Source organism: Anser cygnoides, chromosome 27 (assembly GCF_040182565.1).
Source record: "Anser cygnoides isolate HZ-2024a breed goose chromosome 27, Taihu_goose_T2T_genome, whole genome shotgun sequence".
NCBI lineage: Eukaryota > Metazoa > Chordata > Aves > Anseriformes > Anatidae > Anser > Anser cygnoides.
The window spans coordinates 456,844-466,861 of NC_089899.1; the positions used below are offsets into that span (position 1 = coordinate 456,844).

At 60.4% G+C, this 10,018-nt stretch overlaps 1 protein-coding gene across 1 annotated transcript; it reads right to left on the reverse strand.

The window, feature by feature from the left end:
• Positions 1-1,311: 1,311 nt before the first annotated feature.
• Positions 1,312-9,814, reverse strand: RNF126 (ring finger protein 126). The gene is made up of 9 exons (XM_066983938.1): positions 9,660-9,814; positions 6,642-6,700; positions 4,820-4,883; positions 3,991-4,232; positions 3,600-3,668; positions 3,452-3,521; positions 3,132-3,225; positions 2,358-2,473; positions 1,312-2,136 (listed from the first exon to the last, which is right to left on the reverse strand). The coding sequence occupies exons 1-9, from the start codon at positions 9,732-9,734 to the stop codon at positions 1,987-1,989; spliced, it is 939 nt and encodes a 312-aa protein (XP_066840039.1). The 5' UTR covers positions 9,735-9,814; the 3' UTR covers positions 1,312-1,986.
• Between the last annotated feature and the right edge of the window lie 204 nt (positions 9,815-10,018).

A 10,018-nucleotide genomic window follows, 5' to 3' on the forward strand; every position in this document is an offset into this window, starting at 1 on the left:
GGCAGCACCCTGCCGGTGCCCGCGGGGCGTTCGGCTCCTCCTTCATTCCTCATCCCTCTTCCTGCCGCACCGCGGCCTCATCCGAGCTCCTGCTCCTGAGTCACCGGAGACACAAACACTGCAAGAGCCGCGGCCCAGCCCCAGGACAGCGAGGCCACCGGGTCACTGTGCCAGCGGGAAGCCGCAGGGCACCGCGGGGCGGGGGGCACCACGCAGGGCTGGGCAGCCCTCGGCAAAACCAACCCCAGGTCTTGCAGCGCCCATCCCAGCGACGTCTGGGCACAGCGGGAGGGTGCAGGGCCAGTGAAGCGGCTCCCCTGGGACCACGGGGGTGTGAGAACCAGGAGCACAGCCTTCCCAAGCCTCCTGGCACACGGAGCACACAACGCTTCCACAGACACCAGGGGCAGGGAGCCCGCCGACTGCTGCAGGGACTGGAGGCGAAGAGAAGGCACCGGCCGACGTCCCTGAAGCAGCCCAGCCGCGTGCTGCCCGCTCGCTCCTCCAGCCGGCACCGCACGGCCGCGGGCAGCGAGGAGCCTGCCCCGCTTCCCTCCCCAGCCATAGGCAGCAGCCAGCAGAGCAGGAACCTCACCCCGCGCGCCCCAGCACGGAGCCCTGCCCGGGATCCGGGCTTCTCGGAGCTGGCAGCGCCGTGGCTGCAGTCCCGGAGCAGAAGGAAACAGGAGGCCCCTGGGGAGAGCTCCGGGGGGAGCCAGGTTTTTGTCCCCTTTCCCACACCCCCAGCCCAGCGGAGCGCGGAGGCGCAGCAGGTAGGTCACTGCCCACGCCGCTCACCTTCTTCTCATTCTCCAGCCCCCAGCTGTGACAAACTGTGAAACACACCTGGATATTTGTCTCTCTCCTTTTTTAATCAGCTGTATTTTAAGGAACTTTGAAATACATTTTCCTCCACAATCTTGGTTTTCCTGTCTATTATTTGATCACAATGATATTTGTCTGGTCCTCACTCTGATGCGCACCCAGTCCTGGTGTCAACACAGTGGAAAAGTCCATCGAGCTGAGAGAAGGACTGCAACAGGGAGATGTAAAAAATACAAAAGGCCAGGCAAGGATGCTTTCAGCTGCAATCCTGCGGCAAGCCGCCCAGCGATCCACGGGCTGGCAATGCACGGAGGGGTGCTGGCCGCGTCGGAGCCTGGCGCCCGGAGCTCCCAGCACGCGCGCACTCGACATGCGGGGAGGGCTTGGACAAGCCCGGCCTGCCCTTGGGTGAGACGGGAGGGCTCAGCACAGCAGTCTCCGGAGAGCTTACCCTGTAGTTTTCCTCAAATCATGCATAACATCTCGTTGAGCTGAAACGTCCATTTATTTAAACAGCAGTAATAATTTAAAATTATAAAAACCCTTTCAGTGTCGAGTATCAGAAGGGCAAGGTTATAAAGAAAAATAAATGGGACTCGAGCCGGGGAAAGGGAAGGGTAATGGGATCTATTTCAAGAGTTCGTTTTTTCAGTGACAACTATTGCCCTCCCCAGCTGGAGATCCTGGGAGGGAGGCAGTGTCGTTACGCTTTCGTTTTAAAGATTTCAAACTCCAAAGCAGAAGAGATAGTATCCAAGGGGAGGAGGAGGAGCAAAAGAAAGAAAGAAAGAAATCTCAAATTCAAAATCTGACAAACAACCTTTCCATTCAGAATTGCAACCGCTAGCTCAGCACCTTGGGTTTCCATCTGTGGGGCACAGCAGCCTTTCACTGCAACGGTTTTAAGTCCACGCGGCAAATGGATGCATTTTATTACTAGACAGAGCTCCTCCCCCCCATCACAGAACTCGAGGCTTCTCATCTCTGAAGGACCCAGAGTCTCCGCGTCTTCAGAACTCAAAAGGGAATTCTGGGGGTGCAGCTTCCCCCTCGCTACCCTCCCCTTGCTCTGCTCTGGAAGCCCCTTTTGTTGCTTACGTTGGCTGGGGAGGGAGGAAGGACAATGGACAGGGCCCCAGGGACAGAGGTATGGATTAAGATTCATGAGTTGTTCGATGAGTTTTCGTTACTTGGTGAGCTGGAGGAAGAGGAGGAGGAGGAGGAGGAGAAGTTCATTCCTGTGAGTCCTGGGGGGTTTGTGGCAGTGTTTTGTCCGCTTAAGCTTTTCCGGCACACGGGACACGTGTCATGCTTCGGAGAGCAGACAAAAAACAAGAAATATGGAAAACATGGTTAGAAACACGATACAGGAGCAGCACTCGAGGAAAGGGCTAGGATGACACTTCTTCCTCTGATGAAAGGCTGCTTAGGCCTCATCACGGAGGTGTGGAAATATGTACAGAAGAGAACTGTACCACCAGAAAACCCCCAATTGCTACAAAACCCATGAGATCCACGCAGAATGCACTAACCTGTTCCAGCCAAGGGACTATACAGCTGTTGTGGAATAGGTGATTGCAAGGTAACTGTCGGACGTTTTCCCCAACTGTATAGTCTTCTTTACACACGGGACACTCTAACCCAGAATCTGTGTCACAAGGGAAAGCAAAACACGGCTAAGCAATAAAGGAGAGAAGACAATCGAAGCACCCCTTCAGGACCCCAACACCCTCTCCCTTCCCCCCCATTTAGCTCTTGTGCTTCTGCCCCCACTGCTGCTTCATCCCAGGAGGGGAAACTTGTCGCTTTGCAGGCCCCACCACCACCACTCCACCTTCCGCTGCCCCGGGTTTGCTGCACTGTTCCCTTCTTCAGCCTACTACGTACAAACCATATTTAATGAGCAGATGCGCGTACATGTGCACATACTCGTACCAAAGCCTCTGGTGCTCGACTTGTGCCTGCCCGACTGACAAATGAGCTCTCACCCAGCACGCCTGGCAGAGCTGGCAGCACACGCCAGCACAGAGCTGCAGCCCGGCCCCGCAGTGCGCACGTGCTTGCTCATCTCTGTCTGCACTCAACTTTTCAGAATAGACAGTTCCCCTCCCCAGGGCAAATCCATCCAGTCTACGCTGCTCTTTACTTTGTGTGAGTAGAGCAGAGCAACATTTCAGCTTTCGCCCCTCTTTGAAACATTTTAGACCTTGAAGGTACTGGCAGACAAAATTAAAATCACAAGAAAGCGTTGAACAGAATTTTCACAGACCTCTTTGCGAGCAATTCCCCGGAGGAGACATACACACCTACGTGTTCCTGCGAGATCTGTATGGTGGGGAGGGCCTGGATCTTTTCTTTGTCTGCTGGCGGCGGTCCAGTGTTTTCAAACTGATTTAGTAACTGAAAAAACAATAGGCCACACAAGGCAGAAAGATGTGAGCTCAGCAGCACACAGAATCTGCCCATTTACCAAACGAAGGCACTTGAACCCAGCACCCCCTGCACTGTGGGCCTTGCTTCCCACGCCTGCACCTCCAGTGGTTGCTCCCCTGCATCACAACGGGTGCTGACAATTTCGCAGCGCTGCCCAAGAGGAGTGCAGACCCCATGACAGCGCCGGTTTTACCTGTGTAATAATTGCATCCAAGCCATTAGCACCCCAGGCGTAGTCCATTGGATTTGAATGCAAGACTCCCCTTTAAGAATAAGAACAGCAGTTAAATTCGGGTGGGAGTATGAACAGTGTCAGAAAGAAGAGTTCATCTTTAACTCACCAGGGACCAAGTCCTAGGTTTGGTATTGTTGTTGGTGCAATAATACCATTGACCAGCTGCTGAATGATCCTGAAAGACAAGAAAACCAGGATTAAAAAAATAATTCACGTCTGCCAGGTCCCAGCCCGGAAACCTGACACGGCAAGAGTAGCTGAATACTGCCGCGTCATCAGAGGGAATAGAAGGCAGAATTAAATACCCTGTAGTAACTGCAACTGCATCTTACAAACGGACGCCTGCGAAAGGCGGTCACAGCGGACAGCTGTGCCAAGAGCAGGCTCCCAGGGACTGTTCCTCAAACTGAGGAGTGAAAGACGCAGGCTGACTCGCAGCAGACTCCCCAGTGAGAAGGAGCAGGGCTTCCTCCCCAGGACCCTCGGCAGCCGCTCACCCTTCCAGCGTGGGAACGCCCTCGTGCCTGCCAGCGGCACGCCGTGCGGCGAGGCGAGCCCGCGGCTGCCTTGCACCGTATCGATGCCGGGACTGGTGCTCTCGCTCCCTCCGGTTCTCAGAGTCCCGGTTGTCTTCCGACTGCACGTTGGACCCGAACGGAATCTCAAAGCCGTCATCGAAAATCCCGAAGGCAAACTGGCCGTAGCCCTGCGGCAAGGTGAATAAGTGCTGATCCACGTTCTGGGGAGGAGAGAATTCGGGAGCAGATTGTAACGGGAACAGGAACAGCTCAGCTTTCACTGCTGGCGTCTCCTCGGCCTCCCAACAAAGACCAGTCTCTTCAGATCGGCTCACGAGCCTCAGCTGATACAGGTGCTCAGCGCACACTCAGAAGTGGCTTAGTGAAGAACGGACACAGACTGAAACTACACAGAATGGTTTGGGTTGGAAGGGACCTTAAATCATCTAATTCCACCCCCCCTGCCACAGGCAGGGGCACCCACCATAGGAACCCAAGAAATAAAGACAGCTCCCCTGCGTGTAACTGCTGTCTTTTAAGCCGAGGCTACCGCATAGCAACACACCCAGACAGCTCTCCAGATCCCAGCTTAGCCCCCTCACGACGAGAATAAGCTACAAGGGATGGTCCTATTAAAAACGCACAGCAAAATGCTACACGCAGAGATTGCGGCAGCAGCATGGGGATGCCACTAATACCTCCTCTCCCAGACTTTATCACAATCCAGGGAACGTTTGAACAATACGCTAACGGAGAAGTGCTTCAATTCGGCGGCAAGAGAACTTCTGAAGAGACAGGAAGGACTTACCTCAAAAGGATGCCTGCTCTGGTCACTGGCTGACGTAGAGGAGCTGGTCTCATTGTCAGTGTTCCTGAGAAGAACGAAGGGTGCTGGTAAGCATCAGAAGGGTGCTGTGCAAAGATCTTCCCAGCAGAGGGGATCAAGGGACATGAGTTTGACGTGCTGAGCAGAGGCAGAGCTGCTCAGTACACAGGAAGCGAGCCAGAGCTGAAAGGGACCTCAGAGGCCCGTTCCCCTGCCCGTCCGCTCCGTGGCAGGAGAGGTTCCATCCCAGACAGGAACCAGCCTGCCTCAGGTGCTCGTCTCCTAGCTGTCCCTATCAGTTTTCATTTTCCCCCCATGCAGCCCTCAGTTCCTCGTGTCTTTATCTCTCTCCCAACACTTTCAGATTCCGATTTTGTGAAGCCACAGAGAAGCCACGACGTCAAGCAAGGATTCCCTGCACAACCCACCTCAAACAAGCCAGCTAATCCTCTGGGGCACCAGGAGGAGAAGACTTAAGGTACAACCCCGACCACTACGACCCAAACATGCTTAAGTCCAATCTCGAATCAAAGGAACTTCTCTGCTGCAGCAGCAGGTGACCAAAGGGGACAGGCTAGTAGGAAAACTCTTAATGCCATTAGGCTTCTGCTTCTGGAGAGCTGCAGGAATATTTGCTGCTCGGCGTCCAGGTCTACATTTTGACATTACAGGTAACAAAGAACTAAGGCTCGGAGATTAAGAGCCTCTCCCCAAGGTCACAGCAAACGACCAGCACAGGTAGGGTTTGCCAGGACTGATTTTCCACCTCTCAGGTTGGCGTAGTCAAACAAAAGGTCACCCTGTCAGCGCAGAACCCTCCGCTGGCGACGAGCTGCTCTCCCCCAGCTCTAAGAGCAGTCGGGAGGCAGCAAGATGCGTCTGACACGCGCCCCGGGCAGCGCAGCGCAGCGAGCCCTCGCACTGAGCGCGTGCCAGGCTGGCTGCACGCTGCCCAGCCCGTGCTGCTCCCGGCTGAGGTCCAGCCAGCGCCTGAGACACGAGGACATTTCTGCCGCCCTCGCCCATTCTGACACTGCCAGGGAGCAGTCCCGCTGCAGAGTCAGCGGCAAGACACGTGAACGCAGATCTCAGCTGCCTCGGTGCAGAGTCCAAAGTCTTAGCCAAAACACAGTGCCACTGGTGCTTTAAACTGGGTTACACGCGCTCTCCCTTCTGCAGGTGGCTGAAGTCTCCTCTGGGATGGTTAGAGCAGAACGCCTCAGCAGGAAGGGACCTTCGGAGATCGCCTAGTCCAACTGCCCGGCCGCTTCGGGGCCAACCAAACGCTAAAGCACACGAGGACATCGTCCAAATGCCTCTCGAGCTCTGACAGGCACGGGGCCACCAAGCACCTCTCCAGGAAGCCCGTTCCGGCGTCGGCCCCCCCTCGCAGTACAGAAGTGTTTCCTAACGTCCAGTCCGACCCTCCCCTGCGCAGCTTTGTGCCCTTCCTGCCGCTCTCAGTGAGCGGGGAGCAAAGACCGGCGCCTCCCCTGCTCAGGAAGCTGCAGAGAGCAACGAGGTCGCCTCTGGGCCTCCATTTCGCATGTGCCCCAAGGAAAGCCTCTCTAGTGCTTTTTCTTCTTGTTCTAAATCAACACATTCGCCCCCAACCTCTGCCAGCGCTGACAATCGGCACCGGCTGATTTGCCTACACAAATTATGTACTACACACCCCCGGTGACAGGCCACAAACTGGCCAGAAGAAAAAAAGTGTAGTGACATTGCCTTTTACCTAGGAAGAGGAAAAGCACAAAACAGGTTGGGATCACCCTCGCAAAAGCCTTTGGGAGCAGCGCGTTACCTTGGCTCTTCAGGAAGTTCTTCAATGAACCCAGATTCGCACCGTGGGCAGATGTAGTCCTGCGGGAGAAGAAGCAGAGTGAGAAAAGCGAGTGGTTAAAGAGCCACAAGGAGCACCTGCAGCGCGGTGGGACAGAAGAGGAGAGCCCTGCAGCCCACGGTCCCAGCCCCACGCCATGATCAGAGCGCGTGCGACAGCCCCCAGGGAGCCAGGCAGCTTCCCCGGCAGCTGCGACGCCTTCGGCGGCACGTTCCTCGTGGATCAGAGCCAGCGAGACGTGCCATATTCCAACGCCACGGCGACATGGGCAGAAGCGTTCACTTCTGCTGCACGAGCGGCCAGACCAAGCAGGCAGCCAGCCTTGAATTCAGGAAACCTCTTCGATCAGTCTCACAGCAGAGCGTAAAGAGATCGATACCCCGCGTTGTACCTGCTACAAAGGGAATTCTGCCCTGACGAAGATAATTCGGGGAATAACTCGGCACAGACAGCAGAGTTCCTCTCACCATCTGGCTGTGTACTACTGTAGCCAGCCTCAAATCCCATTTCACTTTATTTTAAGGGTAAAAACGGTTTGCCCAGCCAGCACAGACAGACCAGTTATTGTACAAAACACGTTAGCAAGTCTGTCACCAACACTGCTCAGCACAGACAGCAAGCAGGGCTTGCAGAGCCAAAAAGCCGCACAAACCACTGCTGTCTGCCTTCACCAGGCTCACGAGGCGAATTGCTAAGCCTGACCCCGTTTGGGACTCGGGTTTAGAAAAGATTTGGGTGATAGCGCTGGACCCACAGCGTACACAAAACGTTAGGGAACGTCCCGTGCGGTGCTGGCTGAAGTGAAAGCAAAACCTCCGGCATTCCCAGAAGGGGAACTCAGCGCCAGGCTCCAAACAGCCGCAGGCTTTGTGGGCATTCCCCCACGTCCCCAGGAGGCCGAACTGTCCTCGCGAGAGGCCAAGGAGGGAGCTGCACCGCGGGCTGATTGCGGCGACATCCTCACTTGGGAAGGGCTGAAGGAAAGCCGTGACTGACGTCCTCGGGGGCTCCCAGCACTCGAGCGGCATTCTGCGAGGCACAAGGCCCCAGCCTCACACTCCCACGCTCAGCGCTTGTCGCAGGGAGCCACTGCCACCCTTGTGGCTTAGCCCTGAGGAGCGACTGTGCCGGAATAACCAGCCTGTATACGCAGGAGCAGGACTCCCTGAGCTCCCTACGCGTCCCCCCCAGCGCTGGGGGTCAGCAAGGAACCGACTCACACCTCACGGCCACGCTGCCGCAGCAAGGAGCCCAGAGCGCTTCGGACCACGGAAGGAAATCCCCCCCGCTCAGCACGAAGCAATCAGCGCGCCGGGGGAGCGGCACTGCCACGGCACCGCTGAGTCACCGGAGGAAGCCCCAGGTCCTGTCCCTGCGCCCGGCCTCGCCACACCTACGGCAGAGCTGCCGCGGGCACGCGGCCCCGCGAAACCTGGCGCGAGGGACAGGAGAGGACCGGAGCCCTGGGTGGCAGGGCCAGCCTCGGCACGGAGAGGTTCAGGACCTGCTGAGACCAACGCTAGCCCCGTTTACCCCTCTAGGTTCGAACTGACGTGAGTCCCAGCACAAAGCTGGTGGATTCCCAGAGAGGGGAGAGGAGGCAGAGGAGGCGAGTCCCACGGCGCGGCCCGATAAGACATCTGCCATCGTGCCTCAGGCGCTGCGGGAGGACCCGATAAGGGCGCGCAGAAGGCGGCAGCGCCAGCGCTCCCCTCGGAGCCGCTCCCGCCTGCCCGGCGAGATAAGGAGGCGGCAGGCACCCAGCAGCTGCAAGGCCTCCGGAGAGACCTGCAGGGGCTGCGCCTCCCTCTTCCGGGCAGAGCCCTTCAGGTTGGCGATTGTGAAACCGCCAGATGTACAGAATTTACACAACGCCTGATTTCAGCAACGTTTCTGCACCATCCAAAGCCTTCCCTGAGCTGCCACCAGCACACAGGGACCCCCGTGCGGGTCGCAGGAGCTCAGAGCAACCACCTCTGCCTTGGAAACAAGCCCTTTCTCTTTTACTTCTCACCAGCACGTCGCCGGGATGAATTATTGCACTGGGCACGCCTGAGAGAAGGCAGAAGCCGGCGATTCGCTCCTCTCGCCTCTCTTACTGACGGGAGCTGTGCTCTGCCCCCCTCTCCCCCCTCAGACCCAACTCCCAGCGCCGAGACCAGCGAATTCCTCGGCAGCCGGAGGAGCGCGAGCGCCAGCGGTGCCGTTCCTCGGCCGCCTCCGCCGCTCGCTCTGCGGTCGGGAGGCGAAACCAAGCGAACTCGGATCCCGCGGCGAGCTGACCCCCTGCTGCCTGGGCCTGCGCCAACACCAGGAGCCGCCTGCTCCCCGCCACGCTCCGCGGCGGCCGGGCCTGCTCCGCGGGCACGGGCCCAGCGCCGGGCGGCCGAACGGGGACAGGCGGCCGGACGCCGCCCGCAGCTCCGGCAGGAGCCGGCCCTGCTCCGCCTCACCCGGGTCTCACCCGGGTCGCTCCCCGCCGGGCCTCCCCCCCCCGCCGACAGGCCGCACCGCGCAGCGCCGGCCCCGCACGGCCACAGCCCCCGGGGGCCGCGGGGCCCCGCGCACAGCCCGGCCCAGCCCCCGCCGAGCGGGGCCGCCCGGGCCCGGTCACGGAGGGAGGCACCCGGGCGGGTCTCGCGTCCCAGCGGAGCCCCCCCCGGCCCCCGAACCGCTCCCGGCGCGGCGCCACGAGCCGGGGCAGGCGGGCACCGGCCGGGCCGCGGGGACGCCCCCAGGGCCCCATCACGCGCACAGGGAGCCGCGGCGGCGCCGTGACAGCAGCGGCGGGACCCGGCCGCGCTCCCCCCGGCAGCGGCGCCCCGAGACCCCGGCGGAGCGCCCGGAGCCGCCCCGGGGGCAGCAGCGCCCAGGGCCCGGCCCGGCCCGCACCGGGGCCGCGCAGCCGCCGCCGCCCGGCCGCCGCCCGGCCGCCCCCCGCCCCGGCCCGGCCCCAGCCCCGGTCCCGGCCCCGCTCACGGGCAGGCGCGGGGCGATCTCGGCCGCGCAGCAGTGGCAGAAGAAGCGGCCGGGCTGCGGGGACGCCTCCGCCATCTTCCCACCCCCCCGCGCCGCCCCGCCCCGCCCCGCCCCGCCCCGCCCGGCGACGCGCGGCCGAGGGGACGGCGGCCGGGAGGGGACAAAAAGGGGCGGGGGGGAACGCGGGACGGAAGGGGCGGGGCGGGGGGCCGGGGCCGGGGCCGGGGCCGGGGCGGGGGGCCGGGGCCGGGGCCGGGGCGGGGGGCCGGGGCCGGGGCCGGGGCCGGGGCCGGGGCCGGGGCCGGGGCCGGGGCCGGGGCCGGCCCCGGCCCCGGCCCCGGCCCCGGCCCCGGCCCCGG

Excerpts from the sequence above, each read along its gene's own strand:
- RNF126 (XM_066983938.1), bottom strand. The coding sequence starts at position 9,734 with ATGGCGGAGGCGTCCCCGCAGCCCGGCCGCTTCTTCTGCCACTGCTGC. Across the intron at positions 6,701-9,659 it reads AGATCGCCCCGCGCCTGCCC|GACTACATCTGCCCACGGTG; the intron begins GTGAGCGGGGCC and ends CTTCTCCCGCAG. Across the intron at positions 2,474-3,131 it reads GATCTCGCAGGAACACGTAG|ATTCTGGGTTAGAGTGTCCC; the intron begins GTGTGTATGTCT and ends CTTGTGACACAG.